We start from the raw sequence: 26,039 nt of genomic DNA, 5'->3' as shown, positions 1-26,039 counted from the left end.
CATAATGTGAAAAAATGAGTTAACTTTCACAAAAATTAGCATTAGATTTTGTGTGATTTATTCCTGATAGCTTCACTTTGTCCTGTGCTGCTGTTTTTACTCACACAAAAAAATCAGGTTCATTGTAAATGCAAGGAAGGGTTTGGTTAAGCACAATAGCCTATAAGCTGCTTGCTATTTAGATAACATCAAGGCTCAGTCATGCACCGTGGAATTGGGACTTCAGTATGCTAGCTAGATATGATTTATTCAAGTAATAGGAGCTCTGCAGTGGCAGTCAGATGGCAGAAGGTATATCTTCTGAAAACCCATTTAAAATTGGAGCATTAAAAAATCCTAAATTTTAATGTCTTAGTCATTTTGAAAACAGTTCAAAAAGAACCCAAACAAGTATGTGGCAGAAAGGTGTCATTTGAATGGATTTTTATGCTTAGTTTCATTTTATTTTTGTTATTAAGAGCCGGCTTTTGAAAGCTCTGCTAATATCAACAGTTGGAAGGAATGATGATACAGTGCTATTGGTAAGAAAATTTTCTTTGTTTTTTATGATCTAGAAATTGACTTGATTAAAAAGCACATGCACTCAAGCAAACCACCGGAAGTTGTACTTCTGTAAGTTAAATGGATTTTAGAGGTTTGATATTAATGTTTTAAATATCTAATTGGGTAAATGGTAGAATAGTATTTAATATGTATTTTCATCTTGGTAAGTAATATATTTTGAAATATGTTATATAGATTTTTATCTTCATGATGTCATAAAAATGTTAAGGGCTTTCTATATATGTACATGTTTTTTAAATTTATACATTTATGGTATGTGTATGTTTTAAATGTAAGCTGTTGCAGTTGTCTCACTGGGTTTTACTAAAAGTTTATGTGAAGAGTAAATTCTTAGTAATTTCCTATGAAGTATAATATGTTTATAGAGAATAATAATTGGTGACTTTTAGAGCAACTTTTAATTTGAATTACTTAAATTATTTTTAATATTTCATCTTTGGTAAAATTTGGTAAGACTTAAGAACTTTGCCTTAAAAAGTAAGTTAAATTTCAGAGAAATAACACTTATAAAAAGAGTAATGAGATAATACGGTCAAGAATTGTATTTAGAAAAGTATGAACATAGATTGTTGTAGGCAGTGCACCATGTGTAATGGCTCATTTAAAAATAATTTGAGTATTTTTTTTGCTGTGGTCAGTTTTTACCTGTAGAAGATGAGATGAAAATATAGTTATCTTGGACTAATTTGAACTCTGTCAAGAGATATTTGGGAAAAGATTTTAAATAGTTATGAGCATATGGAATTAAGGAAAACATTGAATTTTAATGGTAGTTCTTTTTCTAAAATTATAAAAAGCATGCTTATTTATCTGCAAATATATTCTACATTGAACACTTAGAATTTACAGAAGTGGGGAAGTACATCTATATTTCTAGACAATGGATGAAAGACAAGAGTGAAGAAGAGTTAGATTCAAAACCCAGGGGTAAGAGTTTATGGATAATACCTGAACATAATAGGTTGAGTCAGTAGATTTGGGACTCAGAGGCAGAGTCCTCAAGATTCATATCCCTTGGTGCCAGGAATGACTCTTCTCTGAAAATTTTCTTTTATTTTCCCTTCAGATGGGTGAATTTTTTTTTTTTAATTCAAGTATAGTTGATTTACAGTGTTGGGTTAATTTCTGCTGTATAACAAAGTGATTCAATTGTGTATGTATGTATATATATATATATATATATATATATATATATACACACACATTCCTTTTTATATTTTTTCCATTATGGTTTATCACAGGATATTGAATATAGTTCCCTGTGCTATACAGTAGGACCTTGTTTATCCATTCTATATATGATAGTTTGCATCTGCTAATCCCAAACTCCCAATCCATCCCTCCTGCACACCCCCTCCCCCTTGGCAACCACAAGTCCATTCACTGTGTCTCTGAATCTGTTTCATAGATAAGTTCATTTGTGCCATATTTTAGCAAATGGATGGCTTTTATTTATTTAAGAAAACTTTTCCATTATGGACAATTTATACATATTAAAGAGTAGAAAGATGAGTATAATGAACTCTCATGGACCATCACTAAGCTTTTTTTTTTTCCTTTTTTAATTTTAATTTTAATTTTTTTTCATCACTCAGCTTTTAAGTCAGCTTTAGCAGTTATCAACTCACAGCCATCCCCTGATTGATAAAGATTTTTTGTTTGTTTGTTTGTTTTTTTTTTTTTTAATTTTTTAATTACACGTTCCCATATCTCCTCCCTCCCGCATCTCCCTCCCTCCCACCCTCCCCATCCCACCCCCCCAGGCGGTCACAAAGCACCGAGCTGATCTCCCTGAGCTGATCTCCCTGTGCTATGCGGCTGCTTCCCACTAGCTATCTATTTTACATTTGGTAGTGTATATATGTCCATGCCACTCTCTCACCCTGTCACATCTCACCCCTCCCCCTCCCCATATCCTCAAGTCCATTCTTTAGTATGTCTGTGTCTTTATTCCCATCTTGCCACTAGGTTCTTCTTTTTTTTTTTTTTTAAGTTTTAAGTTTTTTTATTGGGAAGTAAGTTCAGACCTGCAGAAAAGTTGGTTTGTTTGTGTAAAGTTGTTTGTTGGTTCCTTGATTATTCTTCTGATATCTGCATAATCTGTAGTGATGTCTCCTGTTCTATTCCTGATATTGATAATTTGTGTCGCCGCCCTTTGAGTTTAACTAGAAATGATCAGTTTTATTAATGTCAAAGAACCAGATTTTGGTTTCATTGATTTTTTCCATCATTTTTCTGTTTTTTAAAATTTCATTTATTTCTTCTCTGAATTTTAGTCTTTCCCTTAAGTGCCTACACGGGTATAACTTGCTGTTCTTTTTCTACTTTCTTAAGAGCATTATAAGAGTGTACTTTCATTTCTCCATGTTCTTTGTGCTGTTGCTATGTATAGTTACCCACTTAGTTACCATTTCTGGTGCTCATCAGTCCTGTGTGGAGATCCTTATTACCACTGGTTATGTTTTTTTCCCCCATCTGAGGAATTCCCTTAACAGTTTTTTTTTTTTTTTTCTTTAAATAGTGTAGGTTCTCTGCTGGTGAATTTTTCCCAGCTTTTGGGTCTGAAAAAGACTTTTATTTCACCTTTGATTTGGGAAGATATTTTTGCTGGGTATAGAATTCTCGGAATAGTTTCTTTTTCTCAGTACTTCAGAGATGTTGCCCTGCTGTCTTTTCACCTGCATTGTTTTTAGCAAGAAATTTAATGTCATTTTTATTTATTTTCCCTTGTATGTGACATGTCTTTTTTCTCTGGCTCCTTTCAAGATATATATATATGTATATATATACACACACATATATCTACATATACACATATATACATGTATATATATATACGTGTGTGTGTGTGTGTGTGTGTGTGTGTGTATATATATATATATATATATAACCCACTTTTCATCATGGGTTTTGATGGTGGTATGCCTTGGTTTAATTTCTTATGTTCTTTGGTTAGTGTTAGTTGGACTTCTTGGATCCGTGGGCTTATAGTTTTTCATCTAATCTGGAAATTTTGGGGCCAGTATAGAATTACATATTTTTTGTTCCCTCCTGCCTTACATGTATATCAGGGTGCTTGAGATTGTCACACAGCTTACTGATGCTGTTATGCTAGCTTTTTTTCCCCTCTAGTCTTTTTCTCTCCATTTTTTATTTTGTATATTTCTATTACTATATCTTCAAGTTCATTGATTTTTTTGTGTGTAATATTGAATCTGCTGTTAATCCCATCTAGTGTATTTTTCATGGACCTTGTTTATCCATTCTATATATGATAGTTTGCATCATATATAGTCAGACATTGTACTTCTTATTTTATGTTCGATTTGGTTCTTTTTTATATTTTTCATGTCTCTGCTTCACATGATCAATCTTTCCTCTTGCTTTTTGAACATATGAAATATAGTTGCAGCAGTTATTTTAATGTCCTTGTCTACCAGTTCTATTATCTCTGTCAGTTCTAGGTCCTCTTCTGTCCATTGATTTTTCTCATTGTGGGTCGTATTTTCTTGCTTCTTTGCAAGCCTGTTAAGTTTTAATTGGATATCAGACATTGTAACTGGATATTTTGTATTCCTATAAATCTCCTTGGACTGTGTTCTGTGAAGCAGTTAAGTTACTTGGAAACAATTTTATTCTTTCAAGTCTTAAAAGTTTTGTTAGGCAGGATCAGAGTAGCTTTTAGTTTCGGGTTAATTTGAACTCACTACTGAAGCAAAACCCTCTGAGTACTCCTCCTGATTTCATGCAGCTAATGAGGTTTTACACTGTGATTGGTGGCAACAGGTACTCTTCCCAGCCCTGTGTGAGCCCTGATGCATTTTTCCCCTTAAACCTTTTGGGTGGATTTTCCCCTGCTCTTGGTAGTTTCCTCACACACAAGTGCTGATCAGTATTCAGCTGAAGACTCGAGAGGGGACCACTTTGCAGATTTTCAGTGTTCCTTCTCTGTACATATCTCTTCTCTGGTAATCTGCCCTGCAAACCCAGTCACTTTGGTGCCTCCCCAGACTCTCAGCTTCATCTCTTCAACTCAGGAAGATTGCTGGGCTCCCCCTGGGTTTCCTGTCCTACACTTTTTTTTTTTTTTTGCATCCTGTAAATTATTCAGTTTGTAAACTGGGACAATCATAGAGCTCACCCATTTTTGTATCAGTTTCTTTCATTGACGTCCAGTTCCTTGAAGACTATATAGTTTTATATATTTTATTCATTTTGTTGTTTTAGTTAGGAGGGCTAGTCTTGGTTGGAAGCAGAAGTCTCTCCATTTAAGAATTTGAAGAGGTTCCTCCCCTCGAGAAACATATTTTAGGTGGTGGTGGGAAATGGGGATCAGAATTATATGTTTTGGTTGTTAAAAATGACTCTGGTGAATCGTGAGTGATGATCCTGAGACACAGTCCAGAACTTACGGAAGAACCACGGATTAAAGGTTAAGAACCGCAGACTGGATTCTTTAGTGGGGACAGTGTCAGGGCAGAGTTCCTTTGCCTTATTACCTTTCGAAGGTAGGCATGTACACATTTGAAACCTTGCAGGATTGGAATAAACCTTACAGGTTCAGGCAACAACAGCTGATCTTTTCTACAGGGAAAGAGGTTGGACTTGCTAATTCTCCCCAAAGTCTATAGCAGCAGGTGTATAGCCCTTGAGAATAACTGCTGCCTCAAGTTGTATTGGTTTGATGAGACAGTCTTACAATGGTGGGATGACTCTAGTACTATACTTTTCAGGGCTGTAACAGTACCCTAGACTGAGAAGAAATTGTTACTAAATTGCCTAAAAGGTTTTGTATGATAATGTGTCTTGTTTTCCTCTGAGAAACAAGATACCTCTGAGGCTTCTTTTCCAAGATGGCACTGAGTCCAATATATTGTGTGTGTGTGTTTGTTTGTAATCAAACTCTTGCATTTTATTTCTGTGGAAAGCCCTGACTCTACCTAGCCCTAACCCCGTCTTCAGAGCTACCAGAAGGTAGAGAAACTTTGAGTGCCCATTCAGGAGGCATCAATATTTTTTATTGGTCATTTTGTTGATGACATAAATCAGGAAATTTCAGTAGTCTTATGGGGGGGGGATTAACTTGAAATCCTGCAGTTGGTTTTACTTTGCTATTAATTCATATCATGTAAACATTACATGTGGCTATTGCTGTCTTAGCACAAATTCTTTATCAGGTCATTCATTCAGCAAGTATTTTTTGAGTGCCTACCATGTGTCAGGCTTGTGCTATACACCATATAGATGAGTGGAGGTATGGCATCTGGAATGAGGGAGGTAATATTCCCACTGTGTTCTGCAGAGATCAGCCTAGTCTAAAGCAGTGGCTCTCAAACTCTTTGGACTCAGGGCTCAGACCCTTTTACATTCTTGAAAACTATTGTGAACCCTAAGGAGCTTTTGTGTATGTGTGTTATACCTGTTATCGCCACATTAGTTTTTATAGATCTTTAAGAATATTAATTTAATAGAACAGTAATAGATACTACATGTTAAGTAACATATTTTCCAAAAATATATATAGTTTCCAGAAGCAAAAAAAAAAAAAACGAGAAAACTGGCATTGTTTTACATTTTGCAACTCTCTTTAATGTGTGGCTGAATGTCTAATATTTGAAGTTAATCTGTTGTTTAATACAGGAAAAAAATTTTTGTCAGTGGGCTCAATGAATTTTTTCCTACACAAGCATTATGGGTAGTCAGGGACAATAAGATTGCTCAGTGGACTTGGAATCAGAATGAGATAGTTAGTTGAGTGGTCTCCAATAGAGGTACACCTGCCTTAGAGATTAACCCAGCAATTGCCATACATGTGATAGGTGCTCAGTAGATGAGTCTGGGGAATGAAAAAGGAAGAGTCTGCACTAATAGTTTCTCTCAGAATTTAAATGACTTTGTAGCAAGGCTAGTGCTAGTATAAATTAATTAATGAAGTTTTGTGATAGTAGTAAGCCAGGCAGTTTCAAGAACTGGCACACCATTGAAAATGTCATGAGAATCAGCACTTTAGTGACTACTTAAATATCAGTTAAACTTGTATCAAAACAAGAAATCTGGTAGTATGAAGTTACTATCAGATATAGTCTACCAAGATACAAAATAATGTTCTAATATTTGTTCCTCTTTCCCTCAGTTATCTTCAATTGTTCTGAAGCACAAGACCTTTCCAAACGCTGTAGATATGGACAAAGAAGAAAGAAAGACTATCAACCAGGGACAAGAAGATGAAATGGTAACCAGCTTTTATAATACACTTATAAAGTGTGAAGAATTTATATTTCTAGGGAAGTAGAAAAGTATATTAAAAAAAAATGCTAAACTAAAATACAATAAAACAACAGCTAAATCAGTGTGCTGTCTTCCTTCTGTGTTTTTGAGTTGGGATTATGTAACACCTCTGGTTCCAGTATAGTTCCTGTTTCACTTGTGAACTGTTAAAACTTAAAGGAAAGAGATATGTTTTTTCATTTGATAATTTAAGAAGTTACATTAGCTAATGCTTAAATATATCCCAAATACAAAATTTCTAATTTTCCATTTATAAAAAATGTTTAAAGTCAGCTTAATAAAACTCAAGTCTTTGTTGGTGGTATGTGGGGGGAAAGATAGGGTTGTCACTTTGAAATTTACCTCTCATGTCACTTGATGTGTAATCACTCTGTCCATGCAGGAGATTTATGGCTATAATTTGTGTCGCTGGAAGCTTGCCATAGTTTCTCTCGGAGTGGTGTGTACTGGCGGCTTTCTTCTCCTGCTCCTCTATTGGATGCCCGAGTGGCGGGTAAAGGCAACCTGTATTAGAGCTGCAGTTAAGGACTGTGAAGTGGTGCTGCTGAGGACTACTGTAAGTCCACGTGTTTACTTGTAGCTGATTATTTGAGGAGTAAAATAATGTCTTTGTGTGTATTCAAAATAAAATACGAAGAGAACATCACTGCTAGGATACAATGAGGAATACTAATCCTAGTATTTCTAAAGCATCTGTGTTTGAAGTGACTATTATCCCAGTGATTAGACTTTAAAGGAATCTTAAAAATGATCACATCTACCCTTTTTTATAGTTCTTGAGGCACTGAGAGATTGGATCAATGGTTGGTGTATCGAGGTCACTTGACAGGACTGTATCCCAGATCTCTTCTACTCTGCGATGCTGTTGCACCCTAGGATTTGTTTTAAAATCCTAATTGGAAGCATTTTATAAGAAGCTTTAGTATCTAGTCTCAGTATATAGTTGGATAAATTAGGAAATTATGATCTTTTATGAGATCCTCTCAGTGAAGTATGACATAAAATGGTGAGCAGTTGAAAGCACTTCATGTTTGAATTTATGCATCTTCGTGAAATGGTTTAACATTTAATGAGTAGAAAGTGACACTTTCTCAATTAGAGATAAGTAAATAATATATCGTGTAAAGAATGGAAACCAAATATATATGGTTATGTAATATGCATAATTGACACTTTATCCTTATTCCTTTCTCTTCTAAGGATGAATTCAGAATGTGGTTTTGTGCAAAAATTCGCTTTCTTTCTCTGGAAACTCCCCCATTTTCAAGCCCAAAATCTATGGCTAATAAGGTTTCGAATGGCCATGCAGTTCACTTAACTGAAAATCTGGCTGAAGAGAATAGGCTTGAGATGAATAAATATTCACAGCCTCAATCACAACAGGTATTGTGATCTTAGTCTCAAAGTTCCTTTAAGAACCAGTATTGTTACATTTTCTACTATTACACATTGTTACATTTTATACTATTATGGATAGAATTGTTACATTTTATACTATTACAGATATATATTGTGATCTTAGTCTCAAAGTTCCTTTAAGAACCAGAATTGTTAAACTTTGTACTATTACGGATAGTCTATAATTTTGTACTTGCAGTTTTTTTTGTTTGAGATAAAATTATATGCATATAAAATGCCTATTTATCATTGTATATAACACAGTTTAGTTATTTACTAGAAGAAATAGATTACATGTCACATGTGATTGCTTTAATTTTAATAGTTATTATATTATATGCTAAATTTGTGTTAGTAAACTTAATTGTTAACAAGTGATAATAATGCTCTTTGGTGTAACCTTTATGTATGTTCTACAGATTCGTTGTTTCACCCACCATAGTGTAAAATACTTCTGGAATGATACCCTTCACAATTTTGTTTTCTTAAAGTACGTACTTTTCTTTTGTTTGGATTATGAGTATCTTGATACTGTTTTAGCTAGAAAAGAATTCATTTTAGTGTTACATAAAATTGAAGAGGTTTTTGTTACATAACTTTCATTCACTTGTTCATTAATAACTCCTTGGTGTTATTTGAATACTTAATAACCATTTTAGAATAAATCCTATCTGCAACTTGTACCTTGGCAAAATTTACATAAAAGTTAGAAGCAGTATGCTCCCAAAATCCAGTCTGAGTCCTTTTCGTTTTGAGGATTCATCTCAAAGTGAATTTTGAGTATACCGTTTAGTCTGTCAGTTCTTTTTCTTTTTGAGGGTTCACCTCAAAGTGAATTTTGAGTGTACCTTTTAGCCTGTCAGAGTATCTGAATTATCACCTCTCAATTTCCTGACAGTTCCATCCACTCGTACTTGAGGGATGGAGTGATAGACAAACACAAATTTCACTTTAATATGTGGATAAAGATGGGACATCATCAAACAAGTTAAGCCTTGGGTAGGACAGATTGGAATAATCCTTTAAAATTTATTTTTTGTGGAGGCTTCAAATTATATAAGTACTAAATTAACTAGGATTCTATTTTTATTGCTGTTAAAGTGATTATTATAAACACTCGTTAAGTATCGTTGCTTGAGAGTGGCAAAGGAATTCTTAATATTAGCAATAAAAAAAGAATCACCTTGTGAACATTTAAAATGTTCATGCCTGGATTTTGTTCCTCAGACACTAAAGAATTGGTATATTCTGGAATGGAGCAGGGCAATTCCACATGCCTACTTCTGAAGACCATTCCTAGTTAAGAACCGTTGCTTTCTTTATAGAACACTGCCTATAAACTGTCATTTTGTTTTTTTTAAAAATTTTGACTTGGAGCTGATCCCTGCTACCTTTGGAGAAGTAATCAACCTCAGTGGGAAAAAAGAGTCAAACATATTTGCTGTGTAGCCTTTGCCAACCATACCAACTTGTAGAATTTAAACTTATCCCAGTGATAGCAGCTAATCACGGAGCTTGGTTTTTCTATCCGAAAAAAGTAGAAAAGGATTGGAGTTAAATGATGTGTTAGATTCTCTTTAGAGTTTTTCTGAATAGCATCTCAGTTGAAATAAGCATAATTAAGACATTTGTGGCGGAAAGTAGATATGCTAGTTGAATCCCAGTTTTAATTGTTACAGATTTTAGACATTGCCTGTGACTCATACAGATTCAGCACTTCTCTTCTCAGTATGTATTAGATGAGGGAAAGATTTAGATTGATGCTTTTGTAGAAAGAAAAATGAGTAGGACTTCTTAGAGTGAAGCTTAAAAATTGAAGAGGGGAAACTAGATAAAAAGTAAAAACTTTTTCATCTTTAGTTTGGAATTCTTGAGTTAGTCATAATTTAATTTTATTAATTATTAGCTCTTACAACTTTGGCACAGACTTAAAGGATAATAATATTGTTACATAAGCTTGAGTATTGAGAGCCATCTTATTATGTGATACGTTGGATTATTTAGAAAGTTGCCACATTTGAGACTTACACCTTTCATTATTGTTTTATCTTAGGAATTGGAGATTTAAAAATTCTCATCCATATCTCAGTTTTTGTTAGGGGTTTCTATTTGTAAGGAAGTCACACTTTAAAACCAGGAATATAGAAAAATGAGGCATTGAGACATTTGGATATTTTAAACTTTGTTTAAAGTAAAAACTTTGGATTTATTTAGGGGACTGGATGAAGGTGTTTCTTGTACGTCAATTTATGAAAAGCATAGTGCAGGACTGACAAAGGGGATGCATGCCTACAGGTAATTTTTATCCAACTAAAGTTAGATCTATTGTCAAAATTCCTAAATAAAGTAGTGTATATAGTCTACCCTTTTACCATATAGTTGTAATATTAACAGGTATTTAAGTATTATAGTAGTTGACAACTTATTGATATTTTATTTGGGTAACATTGTCTCTCAGTTTAAGAATTATAAAAATGTTGAAGCTGATTTTGAAGTGAATATCCCTAATATACTGTATTTCATCAGTTCTAGTTCTAAGGTGCACACTTCCCTGCATTTTAGCATCTCTATAAGGAGGGTGTGTCATACAGTGGGTGGAGTGTCATCCTTTACTTGACAGCATTTTTATCTTTCTTGATAGTACATAAAATCATGGAATGTCTTACAGTTCAAATCTTAGATTTACTGAAATGTTGGGAATTGTAAGCATGAGCTCAAATTTACCACAATGAAAATTTGTAAATTGGGAGACATAATCCTTTTTATAGTGTTATTCTTTGCTAAAGTATAAAAGTATACCAGTGTATTACATATCGTAGAGATAAATGCCTTTTTCAAACTACATTAGAAATTTTCTTGTACTCCTATAGCATGTTCTTTCAAAGGGTTGGAATATAAATTCATTCATTCAGGCTTCTACTTCATAAAAGGCAAGAATTAATGTATCATATAGAAAGTACTATTATAAGGAATTTAAGTGGAAGATTTTAAGCAACTTAAAGATTAAAAAAAGCCAAATGTATAATGTTTTGAAATAAACATTTTTTAGTACAGTATTCTTATTAGAAAAATAGTACAGGACCCCTCAAATTTACTTATGTAGTCTCTTGCAAAAATTGATTGCAATTCAAAATTGTTGAGATGTATTGTGTTCATGGATGGAAAAGAAAGTCTTTTGCTGATATGGTTATTATAGACTAGTGGGAAAGGTACTTGTCACACAAAAAGATAAAGTGATAATAGTATAGTTATCCAGTATGGACTACATTGATTTAAATACTGTAGATAGAGAATTTAAATTGTAGAAGACAACTGTTTAGAAACATGAATGTTTAAGTTCTGGATTTAAGGAGCAGTCGGTGGTTTGAGCCTTATCTGATGCAATGCCTTCCCTAAATTGTATTATTATGATATAATATAATGTAATATTATTATTATTGTGTTTTCCTCTTATAGAAAATTGCTTTATGGAGTAAATGAAATTGCTGTGAAAGTGCCTTCAGTTTTTAAGCTTCTAATTAAGGAGGTAAGACAATTGTACTTGTCTCAACATTTGTGATCAATAGGTTTGTCAATTGAAAAGAGCCAGGATTTAAGTAATAAGAAGATATCCTTGGTTTTTTGTTTCCTAACTTCTCTTTGCTTATTTTTTTACTTGGAAGGGCAGAAAGATATTCCTCTGATAGATCAGTCATTTGGGAGCGTGATTACTTTTTTATTTTGTCTTAAGTTTTTTCTTTTCTTGTCTGTAGATTTTTTTTTTTTTTTTTACTCTCAGGAAGTTGCACATCTAAACCTTGCCCTATTTTACAGATGTATACACCTGTCTTTTCTTTTTTCCTGCTAATTTTTTTGGCTGCACTGCGTGGCATGTGGGATCTTAGTTCCCTGACCAGGGATCGAACCTGTGTCCTCTGCAGTGGAAGCATGGAGTCTTAACCACTGGACGACCAGGGAAGTCCCTCCCCCTAATTTTAAAAACAATCATGTTTTCTTCATGTGGTACACTCTTAGGAACTAGGCATTGTGCCAGAAGTTTGGAATTAAAAACATGACATGATGAGTAACAATGAGGAGCTTGCACTTTAGCCCAGGAGGAATACATGTCAGTAGTTACTGTGGTGACCCTTCAGTTGTAAGAGCCGTAGAAGCGGTGGGAATGAGGGATTGCAGGCATGTAAAGGAAGGAGTAAGTGGTTTTGCCTAGGAGAGTTAGGCTCTCTAGTCTTCTTTCTGGTTTGGGGCTAAAGTATAGAATTAGCTGTATTGGGTGAATACTTTTAGTAGAAGGTACACATTGTTTTCCGTCAGTTCCTGAGAGTGGCCATATAATGCTGCTTTAGAGCATAGCAAAGTGTGATGATTAGGAATTAGAAACACTGGTTTATAATGAGACTTCATCAGTAACTAGCTTTGGTCATTAGAAGACCTTGCTCCCTGCTGCTCCTTTATTGGTAAAATTGTAGGAAGTCCTTTAATGATCTCATTTGATTTTTTTTTTTAAAGGGAACTTTTATTTATTTATTTATTTAATTTATTTATTTATGGCTGCTTTGGGTCTTCGTTGCTGCGCGGGCTTTCTTTAGTTGCAGTGAGCGGGGGCTGCTCTTCATTGCGGTGTGTGGGTTTCTCATTGCAGTGGATTCTCTTGTTGCGGAGCACGGGCTCTAGGCACGTGGGCTTCAGTAGTTGTGGCTCGCAGGCTCTAGAGTGCAGGCTGAGTAGTTGTGGCGCACGGGCTTAGTTGCTCCGGGGCATGTAGGGTCTTCCCGGACCAGGGCTCGAACCCGTGTCCCCATGCATTGGCCGGCGGATTCTTAGCCACTGGGCCACCAGGGAAGCCCATCTCATTTGCTTTTGAAGTAAAATGGGACTATATATGTGAAAGTGCTTTAAAAAGTACAGAAGCATCAATTTTAAAACACTGGGGGGTTATTAATGAAATTGGTAAAATACTATAAAATTTAGGTAAACAAAGTCCATTGCCAGGTCTCCTTATCTTTTTTTTTTATTCAGGTTTTAATACTTAATTATTTCCTTAGAGAAAGCAAAACAGTGTAACTTATTTCATATTTGTCTTCTCTTTGGACTCCAGTGAACCTTTGACTTTAGAAGTAAATTAGTGCTTCGAGTTCATAAGTAAACGTTTGTTCCAGTTGGTTAAAAGTTTTTGTATCCTTTAGCAGCACAGTAATTATTGAAAGTAAATGTATTTTATTGCTAAAGCAGAATGAAGAACAGCTAAATTCACACACGTTAGCTGTTTCTAGCTGAATCTGTATTTGGGTTTGGTATGAATCTAAATGGATTCAAATAAATTAAGCTTATTTAGTCAAACTCTAGTAGTTTGATGGTAAAAAAAAAAAAAAGTAACATCTTGCCCTGCTCTTTGGGTAGTTACTTGTTACCCTAGGATACTACAGAGCTTATCCTGTAAGTATCCTGTTGGTTATTTCTTAAATCTATGGTTATAAATATCTCATTCAATTTGACTTAAAAATCTTGTTTTTTAGGTTCTCAACCCATTTTACATTTTCCAGCTGTTCAGTGTTATACTGTGGAGCACAGATGAATACTATTACTATGCTATAGCCATTGTGATTATGTCTGTAGTATCAATTATAAGCTCCCTATATGCCATTAGAAAGGTAAGTCCAATTTATTATGGGTTTCACAACTGTGTTTGTATTTTGTAATAACACGTAAGGTGTGTAGAATGATACTTGGTATAAAGGTATAAAGTAAGTACTCCATACAGTTATTCTTTTAGTTATGTGAATATGTACTCCCTTTCCCTCTTTTTTGAGGTGGGGGAAGGCAGCTGCTTTTTTTTTTTTTTTTTTTTTTTATAGGAGGTGCTAATCACATTTTTTTTTTAAATTTTATAGCTACTTTTATTTTTATTTATTTATTTATTTATTTTGGCTGTGCTGGGTCTTTGGTTCGTGCGAGGGCTTTCTCTAGTTGCGGCAAGTGGGGGCCACTCTTCGTCGCGGTGTGGGGACCGCTCTTCATCGCGGTGCACGGGCCTTTCACTATCGCGGCCCCTCCCGTTGCAGGGCACAGGCTCCAGACGCGCAGGCTCAGTAGTTGTGGCTCACGGGTCCAGTTGCTCCGCGGCATGTGGGATCTTCCCAGACCAGGGCTCGAACCCGTGTCCCCTGCATTAGCAGGCAGATTCTCAACCACTGCGCCACCAGGGAAGCCCAAGGCAGCTGCTTTTTAAGAGTCAAAGTATCGCTTGACTGCTTTGAGGCTGTAGGATCTATAGTTGCTTATCTAAGACTGGAATACTGGAGGGCTGATTCTGCTGTTTTCAGGGCTGTCTCATTAAAGTGCTTCTTATTTTGTCTAATGTTTTGAGCTAAAACATTGAATGATCTTTGAATCTTTTGGTCTTGACCTTTTCAAAGGCAGAGTAATATGAATTTATTATTTTAGCTTACCTTATTTTATATTACCCTTGCTTTCTAATAGCTTGAAGAGTTAGTTTATATTAACGAGTTAAAATTTTTTTCCCCGATTCAGCAATATATTATGTTGCATGACATGGTGGCAGCTCACAGTACTGTGAGAGTTTCAGTTTGCAGAGTAAATGAAGGTAAGTAAGTACTTCAGTTTACTCTTGGAAAAGTAAATTTAAAAAGATTTCCACTAAGCACTAATGTGTGAAGCAAGCCCAATATATTTTATATATACACTTATTTCCATAAGAAATAAAAATGTGTGTTTGGATTTGTACTCATGTTTCTGTATCAAATTCTTTCATTTATGTGAAATTGTATTTTTCTATAATGTGACAGATACTATACTAGGCTCTTAGGATACAGTGGATGGACATAGTCCTTGCCATCATTGAACGTCAGTCTAGTTGGAAAGACAGATGATAAACAGAAACAGTAAAGTGTGATAAATGCTATGATAGGGAGAAGTCAGGGTTAGATATTAGAGCTCATTTACTGTAGGTGTCAGGGATGCCTTCTTTGAAAAAGTATTCTTAAGTGATTGAATTAGACAGACAAAAAGTAGGAGAACGTGGTAAGGTGGGGGTGAGAGAGGGATAGAGGAGGGTTCTAAGTGCCCAGAGGCCTGGGTATTAGAGAGAGTTTGGTCATTGTAATAACTGAAAGAAATTCAGTGCAGCAACTAGATAGTGGACAGCCTTTTAAGGCTTGTTAAGGGATTTGGACTCTCCCAAAAGGCAGTGGAAAGCCATTGAAGGGTTTTAAGTAGGAGAGTGATATGATCATATTTGCCTATTTGAAAAAATCATTCTGGCTGCCATGTTCAAACTTATTTAGAGGGGATTAATATTGAAGGCATGAAATGAATCAAGGTGAGGGTTGTGGAGATGGAGAGTGGTGAGATGGGTTTGAAAGATACTTAAATGTGGGCATTGAACAAGATTTGATGATTCATTGGATGCAAGGTGATACAGTGGTGTCAGGCTGGGGCATGGATGTTGGTGTCATTTAATTAAATAGGAAACACTGGAGGAGAAGCAGGATTGTAGGGAAGGGTGATGTTTTGGATACATTAGTTTGGTGAGATATTGAAGAGGTAAAGGAGATAAAGGGGAGGCAGCACAGCATTATGGGCCTTGGAGACAGTAGCTGCTTTGATTGATCAGGAAAACCAAATCAGTCTGCATTCTCTTGTCTCAGTATACTACATCCAGGTGTAAACCCAAGTTGGCCTGGCAGGTTGCTTTCTTCCTTGCGCTTCCTGGTCACTTGCTAGAGTACTAGCTGATAGTATCTGCCTCCCCGAGCTGCAGTCTTAGATGTGTAGCTTATTGGTGCTCCTCCTCTTCCCAATCTGCCGCTGCTGAAGATCCTGGGGATGCTAGGACAGATGCACTGCTCAGTGTTTAGCTTCCTTATCCCCTTTGTATAGTCCAACAGATCACTGATATTTAGTTTCTCGGTACACCTAAGAGGGTTAGAATTTCAAGTGGCATTAAGGCATTGAGTCACGCTTTTAAAATAAGGGACTTTATTAAGAAATGAAGATTATTATACTTACTACATGCAAAATAGCATTAGAATTCTTTAAAAGTTGTTTCCTCATAGCTTCGTAAGCTACTTCTACCTTTCTTTAGAAAGGGAAGAGTATTTGTCCTGCAGGCTAACATCACAAACAGTAGTTTTCTCCTCACCCATCTTTGCTTAGAAACTAGTGTAAGTCTCTTCTAAGCTAGTTTAATAAAATCTAGGGGTAGGGGAAGAGAGAGAGAATGCCCAAATATAAGGCCACCTTTTACTTGGGAAGATCATTAAAGAAATGTTTAACTAACTTGAATATAATACATAAATTTCTAAGGAAATAATGAACTAGGTGTGACAAAGTTTAATTTATTTTATAAATTGATTTGAAATAATATCTAAGCTATTTTGGGACTATTTTAGGAATATTGAGAAAACAATGAGACATTATGGATTATAAATAGTAGCAACAAGAAAAAGAATGCTGTTAAAAAAGAAAGTGCTAAAATTTCAATGCTTTTATCTGTTTCCAAGGGATTACAGAAATCTGAGTGTATTTACCTGTTGCAGGGGGCCTCCTGTGTGGATTCATCACCTGTTTACTCAGAGGGCTGATAGCTAAGATTGAGCATCCACCGTTGTAATGAGTGTTGAAGCCCACCTACCTGTTAGCTTAGAGGGGACTTGGCATCAACTCTGTGCAGTTGGCGTCCTATCCAGGGACAAACTAGCTGACACATTTAGACACCATGCTTTGTTAGCTTAAGGAATAATAATCTTATTTGTCAAAAACTCTTCATCTATTGGGATTTTTCTATTTAACTCCATTATATTTTTAATGTCTTATTGAGATCAGGTGACCTTTGGATAGATCTTTTGTTTGCTGTATTTTTATTCCAAGTTAAAGAATATTCTTTTCAGACTTTTCTTTCTTTAAATTCAGAAATCGAAGAGATCTTTTCTACAGATCTTGTGCCAGGAGATGTCATGGTCATTCCATTAAATGGGACAGTCATGCCTTGTGATGCAGTACTTATTAATGGTACTTGTATTGTAAATGAAAGCATGTTAACAGGTAAACTAAATTAAATGAGTAAAACCCAGATGAGTTGTTTATAATGATATTAGGATTAAGTAGTTGTTGATTAAGCTATGTCACAATTAACTGTGCTGTTTGTATCCTTTACTCATGAATGTCATGAATGTGATAGATATTTGTGAAAAGATTTTCTTTTTTATTATGAGGGAACCAAATTCTGCATTATACTCAGCTGTGATACTAAAGCACAATGCTGTTGTTCACGATATCTCTTGTCCTGCTTCTGTCCATTCTTTTGACATGAGGAAATGCTTTATAGTAAGGGAAGAGGAAAGAAATCCTTTGCCCACAGCATATTTACTTCTTACTTTGATGTGCAAAAAGTGGGACTAGAATAGTTGATATTTTTATTAAATTGGGGAGAAATAGACTTTAAAATAACTTCCCTTTGGAAATTCACAATCTGGAGGTAGAGCTTTATATCTTTATTTTTTTTTTAATTTAATTTAATTTAATAAAAAAATTTTTTTTCTTTGAACATTTTTTTAACATCTTTATTGGAGTATAATTGTGTTACGTTGTTGTGTTAGTTGCTGCATAACAAAGTGAATCAGCTATGTGTATATATCTTTTTATCATGACTATTTTTTTTTTTAAACTTTGGGTTTATTTGTTTATTTATTTATTTATTTATTTATTTATTTATTTATTTATGGCCGTGTTGGGTCCTCGTTTCTGTGCGAGGGCTTTCTCTAGTTGTGGCAAGCGGGGGCCACTCTTCATCGCGGTGCACGGGCCTCTCACTATCGCGGCCTCTCTCGTTGCGGAGCACAGGCTCCAGACGCGCAGGCTCAGCAGTTGTGGCTCACGGGCCTAGTTGCTCCGTGGCATGTGGGATCTTCCCAGACCAGGGCTCGAACCCGTGTCCCCTGCATCGGCAGGCAGCCTCTCAACCACTGCGCCACCAGGGAAGCCCCTTATCATGACTATTTTTTAATTGTCATAGTCAACCTGGCAAGAAAGTGATTTCTATATAATACATTTTTGAACTGTTAAGAGTCTTAAAACACACTCATACACATAAATATCCCCACACACCTGTCGCCTTTGACACAAGAAGTGTGAATGCTACAGAGCACTACATTTTAATGTTAAAAGAATTTGGCTCTTTCTTACTGTTAGAGAATTACTGTACTCCTCTGCCTTGCTCGGATGCTTGTTCTCTTCTTACCCGTGTGTGTGTGTGTGTGTGTGTTTGTGTTCGGGGAGTGGGGTGGGATTAGGAGTGGATCTTCACGTGTTGTGTGTGCTTGGGGTTGCAGAGTGCTTCCCAGGTTAGTTCTCAGGGATACCAGAACAGGTGCTGAGGCAACGGTAGCAACCTCGTCTTCTTATTTGAAACTTGGCACAGTTATTTCCAACTGATTACCTTTGAGTCACAGATCACTTTCAGGAATTATTGTGGAAGACAAAATTTGATATTTCTGGGTAAGGAAATTGATAGACAAAAAGCTAATTGATTAAGCTATGTTATTCACATGTGAGAACTGTTAATAACTGTTGTCAACAGTATGATAACATTTAGGATATTTAACAACTCAAGATTTGTGTGTTTGATACTGATTTCTATGCTTTAACTTACGGATTTTTTTTTTTAAAGGAGAAAGTGTTCCAGTGACAAAGACTAATTTGCCAAATCCTTCAGTGGACATAAAAGGAATGGGAGATGAATTATATAGTCCAGAAACACATAGACGACACACTTTGTTTTGTGGGACAACTGTTATTCAAACTCGTTTCTACACTGGAGAACTTGTCAAAGCCATAGTAGTTAGAACAGGTAGAAAATATTTAATCTTGTCTTGCATGGTTTAGCATATTTGAAGCCTATCGAATGCTTAAAAAGAGATTCTGTTTTGAGAGAGAATTCTCATTTTCTTATAAAAATACTATATAATCATTTTCTTCTTTAATTTTTTTGAAAGGATTTAGTACTTCCAAAGGACAGCTTGTCCGCTCCATATTGTATCCCAAACCAACTGATTTTAAACTCTACAGAGATGCCTACTTATTTCTACTGTGTCTTGTGGCGGTGGCTGGCATTGGGTTTATCTACACTATTATCAATAGCATTTTAAATGAGGTATGTACATGGGACCCTTAATAGAGTTTGATTCTTAGTTTGATTCACGTGTGGCTCTTGAAGATTTGAAATGTAGCTAGTGAGTGAGACTGAAAAATTAAAATTTTAATTTAATTTAAATTAATTTAACTTAAAAAAAAAAGCCATATGAGACTTGTAGCTATTATGTTAGAAGGTACAGATCTAGAACATCACCATGAAAGCAGAAAGTTTTGATCAGCTCTGGTTGAGATGATCTTTTATTTGCTGTCTAGTTACTTTAAAAAAGGGAGGAGTGATCCCATACTCACCAAAAGCTTTATTTTTTCTTTTTTTAACCTCTGTTATATACAGCATTAAAATTATTTGTGATTACTGAATTGAAGGTATTTCTAAGGGACCTTGTCAAATTTCTTTTTTCTATCCCCTATAGAGACTAGCATAGTAGTAAGAGTCAATATCTGATAATATTTGTTGACTTTGAAGTATGTAGTGTATGAAGTATATGGGGCTATTAAAGTAAGAATTAGCTTTAAAAATAGCTCTCATTCCACAGTCCACTGACAATTCATTGAGCTTTCCATTTTGCAGAATCTCTAAAGGGAAAAAAATTATAGATAGTTAATACATGAATATACATACACACTTATATATAAGATTAAAAATGGTTTATAGACCTTTCACTAAAGAAATACCCCCCATTGGGTTAATAAATATTTAATAGTGGGGGTCTGACATTTATTTTTATGTTAACTGTAGGTAGAAGTTGGGGATATAATTATTGAGTCTCTTGATATCATTACAATTACTGTGCCGCCTGCACTTCCTGCCGCAATGACTGCTGGCGTTGTGTATGCCCAAAGAAGACTGAAAAAAGTGGGTATTTTCTGTATCAGTCCCCAAAGGATAAACATCTGTGGACAACTGAATCTTGTTTGCTTTGACAAGGTTGGTTCAATGTCATAATCATTCTCAAAGGTCACTTTGTAGCTTTGTAAGTCTAAAGTATTTAGATTAATGGTTTCTGTATTCTTTATCAACTAATTTGCACACTTTTTTTGTTTTTTTTTCAATTAATTTATTTATTGTTAGCTGTGTTGGGTCTTCATTTCTGTGCGAGGGCTTTCTCTAGTTGTGGCGAGCGGGGGCCACTCTTAATTGCGGTGCGCGGGCCTCTCACTGTCGCGGCCTCTCTTGTTGCGGAGCACAGGCTCCAGACGCGTAGGCTCAGTAGTTGTGGCTCACGGGCCCAGTTGCTCCGCGGCATGTGGGATCTTCCCAGACCAGGGCTCGAACCCGTGTCCCCTGCATTAGCAGGCAGATTCTCAACCACTGCGCCACCAGGGAAGCCCTGCACACGTTTTAAAAGAAATGTTCTGATTTTTCTCTTTTTTAACTTACTTGGCACATGCATCATTTTTGTATTATTTCTTCTCATTATTTTTTCAATTTTTAATACTTTGGATATTGCTTATTTGCCCAAATCTGCAATTGACTGACCATTCATATCCAGAATTATGCCTTATAGTAGTAGTAGTAAAATTTATCTGCTCTTTGATCTTTTCAACAGAATAGGCTCTATACAGATATGGTTACTGGAATGTTATTGCTGTAAAGTATACATTTAGTGTTTGCTCTATGATTTCATTGAATGTGTTACAAAATTATGAAAGACACTGATTATATGATTTTATGTGAAAATGACAAATTTTGTACCTGTGTGAAATATACCTTGCCTCTTACAAAGGGTTCTTCTTTCCTCACCTGAAATTAGTTTTCCTAAAAGTTTAGAGAATTAAACCTTGATCAGAAAACTTTCCATCTGTCTCTTCTGGGTAACTAACATGATAAGAATTTGATTTTTGTGCACCTTCATTATTAAAGAAAAAAATATGAGATGTATTTTATCAAGAGAAAAAAAAAAGTCGTATCCCATGACTGTGTTTTATATGAATCTGTTAAGAAATTTTTACTTAAAATTTTGCTTAATCTTTTTTGGAAATGTTTTTAAAATTTTTAAGCAGACACAGAAGTGGAGAAAAAGATGCAAGTATAATAAACCCTCATTTGCCCATTATCCAACTTAAACAGTTACCAACATATTGTCAATCTTATTTCACTGTCCCCTCATTTTGAAGGTGGCAGCATCAGACATTATATTATTTCATCCATATACTTCGGTATGTAGCTCTAGAAGATAATGGTTTAACAGAACTTACCACAGTACCATTATCACTGCTTACTACACTTAACAAACCTTAGTATTACCTAATATCCAATTCATATTCAGGTTTCCCTGCCTTTCTCAAAAATATCTCAAATTTTTACAATTTGTGTTTTCAGTCAATCCAAATAAGGATTGCATTGGTTATAATTAATCTGTGACCGTTGCTCTTCTTGCCTTTTTCCCAGTCGTGTTATTGAGGAAACCAGGTTATTTATATCCTGAATTTGGCTGATTGCACCTCTTGATGTCATTTAACTTGTCCCTCTTCCCTTTTTTGGCTCCCTATGCTCTAATCTCCCCCTCTTGTGTTGGCATCCGTTATTGATTGATAGGTTGATTGGTGCATTGTTCCACCATTTAATACTATAAGCACATAAGAATACAATTCTACACATATCTCCCCCTACCCCACCCCACCCACAAAGAGGAACCATACCATAGGGAGTGTTCTGCACACTTTTCCTCACTTTTTGTCCTGCAGGGTACTCTATTAGTACACAGACAGAGATCTTACTTATCCCCCTCCCCATCTTACAGCTGTATTGCACTCCATTATGTAGATGCAGCATACCTTTTCATGGTTTTGTAAATGTGTGCTTTTTTTTTTTTAAGACTGGAACTCTTACTGAAGATGGTTTAGATCTTTGGGGGATTCAACGAGTGGAAAATACACGGTAATTATTAGCTAGACTTGATCATTTATTTTAGTTAATTTTAATAAATATTTTATTATATGAAACATTCAAATATATAGAAAGTAATATTATAGCTATGTACCCACCACTAAGATTATACAGTTGACATTTTGCCATATTTGCTTCAGATCTCCTAAAAGATTTAAAACATTACAGATATTGCTAAAGTATTAACCTATCCCTTTTTCTACCCCTACCACCATTTTGAAGTTGTGTTGTTATCTTTGCATGTTTTTGTATTTTTACTTCATATATATCTACCCATAAACAAGATCTGTCTATAAATAAATATACACAACTGTTATGTACTGTATGTGTTTTGCTGCTTTTTTGCCTCATAACATTGTTTTCAAGATTCATCCATGTTGATATGTATAGATCCAATTTATTAATCTTAACTGTTGTTTAGTATGCCGTTATGTGATTAAACCATAATATTTGTTCTTCAGCTAAGGGACAGTTTCATTTTTTCTCCCTTTTTCCTTCCACTTTCACAAACAGTGTCGCAATTAAAATCCTTAGGCACACAACTTCTGTGAGCATGTGGTTGAGTTTCAGTAAACCAGCTTCTTAAAAGTTTCATTGCTGGGTCATACCGCACATGCATGGCCACAGCTCTAGAAGGTACCGTCTACTTGCTCTCTAAGTGATGGTGCTAACCTACACTCTCTCCCTCAGTGGGTAAGAGACCCTGGTGCTCCATATCTTTGCCAAACTTGCCATTGTCAGACGTCTAATTTTCCCAAATGGATAGATAGGAAATGGAATTTCATTGTGGCTTTGTTCAGAGTTTCTTTGTTTGGAGTTTGAGCGTATTTCCATTTTTGGAAGGAGGGTCATTTAGCATTCTCTGTATTGTCAGTTTATATCCTAATTTTTTTAATGGTGTTGTTTGTCTTTATCTTATTCACTTGGTAGAAGTCCTTTGTATTTTCTGGGTGATCATCTTTTTCAGTACTATACATTAAATATATTTCACCAGTCTCTGTTGCATCTTTTTACTTTGTTTTTGCTGTCTTTGATGCTTAAAAGTTTTACTACTATAGTTGTGTTTATGCCACTTTTTATTTTTTCTTTCTCAAAAGTCTGTGGGATTTTGGTTTATACAGTCTCAGAGACTATTGTTTGGTTCATGTAATGTCAGAGCTGTCACATCTTCTTGGTAAATAGTGTGTCACATTGTGACCTTACTTATCCCTAACGATGCATCTTGCCTTAAATTCTGTTTCATCTAATATTTGTATAGTTATACACCAGCTTGCTCTTGCCTAATGTTTGCCTCGTATATCTTTTTTCTATCTCTTTACTTTTCAATCTTTACGTTTACATTTATTGCCATCGTGTTCACATTTATTGTGATTTCAGATATATTTGAAATTATTTCTACCATCCCTCACCCCAATTCCCAAACACATTTTCTCATATTTCTCTCATTTTCTCAGAATTTATACATCCTGATCTTTTACTACTTGTCCTTAAGTTATTAATATTCATATTTAGAGTCTAAAGTCCATGGGTGTCTTTATTAGTTTCTAAACCCCCCCAAAACCCATGCACTGTACACTACTTTTACTTTCACCTCCCTTTTTACATGTATTTGTTGCATAACATTTTATGATTATGATTTTGGTTTTATACAGTCTGCATGCTAGGATTTACCTAGGTTTACGGATATCTTTGCTAACCATTGCTTCTTGTATCCCATTCCTCTGGATTAAATTGCCATCTTCCGTAACTACATTCATTAGTAGTTGTTCTGTCTCTTGAATGATGGTGTAACTGTATAGATTCCTAGTTTGACAGCTGTGTTCCCTCAGCACCTTGGAGGTGTTATTCCATTTCTCCTAACTTCTTTTGTTATTGCTATTGAGAAGTCTTAGTCTTCTTGAGTAATTTTTTTTTCTACTTTGTTTAAAAAAATACTTCTTTATGCTTGATTTCTGCAATTTTACCATGATCTTTTTGTTTGTGCAGTACTCATTTTGCTTCTTGATTCCAAAGATTCATGCTTTTCCTAAATTCTGGAAAATTTGCAGCCTCTGTCTGTTCCATTATGGCTTTTCCCCCATTCTTTGTTTTCTCTCCATCTGGGAATCCTAACCATACCCTGGACAAGAAATTTCATTCGGTTCTTTCCAAATCTGCCTCTCCCCTTTTGCCCGCCATGGTGTCTTGTTCTTTTTCTAAGTCTGTAATTTTAAAATGCCTTCTTTGCATTCTTTCAGATTGCCATTCTATTATCTCAAGTTTATGGAATTCTAATTCTGTCTTTGTTTTGTCTGTTGAGTCGTGAGAATTGTTTCCTGGTTCGTTTTTAAATTATGGGCTCATCCTTAGCAGGATTTTTCTGTGAGTCTCCTTTGTGGCTATGTTGTGGGAGCTCCTCTCTAGAGAGTTTAGACTTTGGCCAAAAGTAGTGTCAGTGGTGCCAGACAAGCTGTAATGTTACTTTCATAACTTGGGGATTTCTAGGCCAGGCAGTAACATATATTCAAGCCCAAATGCCATCCTGAGTAGCATAATGGTTTAGAGTTTAGGTACTGACACCAGACCTCTTGTGTTTCAATCCTTGCTTTGCCACTTGTATGCTGTGACTTGGCAAGTCACTTAACCACTCTGCTTCGGTTTCCTCATCCATAAAATGGGGATAATAAAACACCTTCCTGTGGTATAAGGATGAGAGGAGTCAAATAAATTTAAAGTTCTCAGAACAGTGCCTAATGCATAGTAAATATGTTATATAGATATTAACTATTTTCTTGAACTTTGGGTGGGGGAAAAGAGGTAAGCTTATTCTTAGTTATGCCTTTGTCTGTGGGTAAATTTTTTCTAGTATACTCTTTTTCCAAGGGTGTAGTTCTTCAAGAGCACTGGCTATCTTAGGTGAGAGGGCTTCTCTCAGTTCCAACTCCCCACTTTGTATGTGGCCACGACTTTGTCTCCTGTTCCCCGTGTGGTTATTAAAACCCAAGGCCTTAAGGGTACTGAGATGGCTCTCCTCCCTCTTCCTTCTCCCCCAAGACAGTCACAGCATCTGTTTAAGGTCATACCCCTCTGGTTTTCCTTTCCCTGTTTCCGGCACTTGAAATTTTCCTTTTCTTTCTTATGAGCCCAGTTTTGCATTTGAAAGGTAATGCGTTACACATTCATTTTATGTTTCTACAAGAGAGTTTTTATGTGTTCTAATTTGCCATGTGTCCATAGGCAGGAGTTTTAATTATTGTTTAGTATGTAGTATTTTCTGTACTGTTAATATCTGGTCTAGTTATTCAGAATCTAAGGTAATACTGTATTTTAGTCATGTATAATAATTTTCATGGAAGAAAATGTTTTTGAATGTCAATCTATAGTGAAAATTAATACATGCATAAATGCAAACATTTTATTTCTACTTTTCAAAATAAGAAAACCTGAAAAGGCCTGTTAGGCTATTGTCTTCAGTCTTGGGATTTATGAATCTAATTCAGTGCATTTTCTATATAGTTTTCTTTTGCCAGAAGAAAAGGTTTGCAATGAGATGTTGGTAAAGTCTCAGTTTGTCGCTTGTATGGCTACTTGTCATTCACTTACAAAAATTGAAGGAGTGCTTTCTGGTGACCCACTTGATTTGAAGATGTTTGAAGCCATCGGATGGGTAAGTTCAGTGTTTTCAAGTACGATTAATTAACTTCAGGAAAATAGTAAAAATTAACTTGCAGAAGAATTGTTTCTTCACATTGTT

The 26,039-nt window shown here is 35.3% G+C and overlaps 1 protein-coding gene across 9 annotated transcripts in view; it reads left to right on the top strand.

Moving 5' to 3' along the window:
- ATP13A3 (ATPase 13A3) overlaps window positions 1-26,039 on the top strand; it is an 81,157-nt gene that overhangs the window by 17,465 nt on the left and 37,653 nt on the right. For 5 of the 9 annotated variants that reach the window (XR_005019651.1, XR_005019652.1, XM_036849823.1 and 2 more), the window contains 15 exons: window positions 459-521; window positions 6,698-6,796; window positions 7,235-7,408; window positions 8,053-8,235; window positions 8,670-8,740; window positions 10,465-10,545; window positions 11,707-11,776; window positions 13,764-13,898; window positions 14,779-14,851; window positions 17,179-17,310; window positions 18,935-19,114; window positions 19,260-19,417; window positions 20,156-20,344; window positions 22,236-22,297; window positions 25,802-25,952. Coding sequence is in view for 7 of the 9 variants with exons in the window: in XM_036849823.1 (XP_036705718.1) it covers window positions 6,746-6,796; window positions 7,235-7,408; window positions 8,053-8,235; window positions 8,670-8,740; window positions 10,465-10,545; window positions 11,707-11,776; window positions 13,764-13,898; window positions 14,779-14,851; window positions 17,179-17,310; window positions 18,935-19,114; window positions 19,260-19,417; window positions 20,156-20,344; window positions 22,236-22,297; window positions 25,802-25,952 (1,710 nt within the window). In the remaining 2 variants the exon portion in view is untranslated. Of the gene's footprint in view, window positions 1-458; window positions 522-554; window positions 613-6,697; window positions 6,797-7,234; window positions 7,409-8,052; window positions 8,236-8,669; window positions 8,741-10,464; window positions 10,546-11,706; window positions 11,777-13,763; window positions 13,899-14,778; window positions 14,852-17,178; window positions 17,311-18,934; window positions 19,115-19,259; window positions 19,418-20,155; window positions 20,345-22,235; window positions 22,298-25,801; window positions 25,953-26,039 lie in introns of those variants that run through there. The other 4 variants (XM_036849824.1, XM_036849819.1, XM_036849825.1 and 1 more) reach the window with 3 other exon arrangements.

This window comes from Balaenoptera musculus, chromosome 4 (assembly GCF_009873245.2).
Source record: "Balaenoptera musculus isolate JJ_BM4_2016_0621 chromosome 4, mBalMus1.pri.v3, whole genome shotgun sequence".
NCBI classification, from domain to species: Eukaryota; Metazoa; Chordata; class Mammalia; order Artiodactyla; family Balaenopteridae; genus Balaenoptera; species Balaenoptera musculus.
This window is presented reverse-complemented; position numbering and strand designations above follow the sequence as displayed.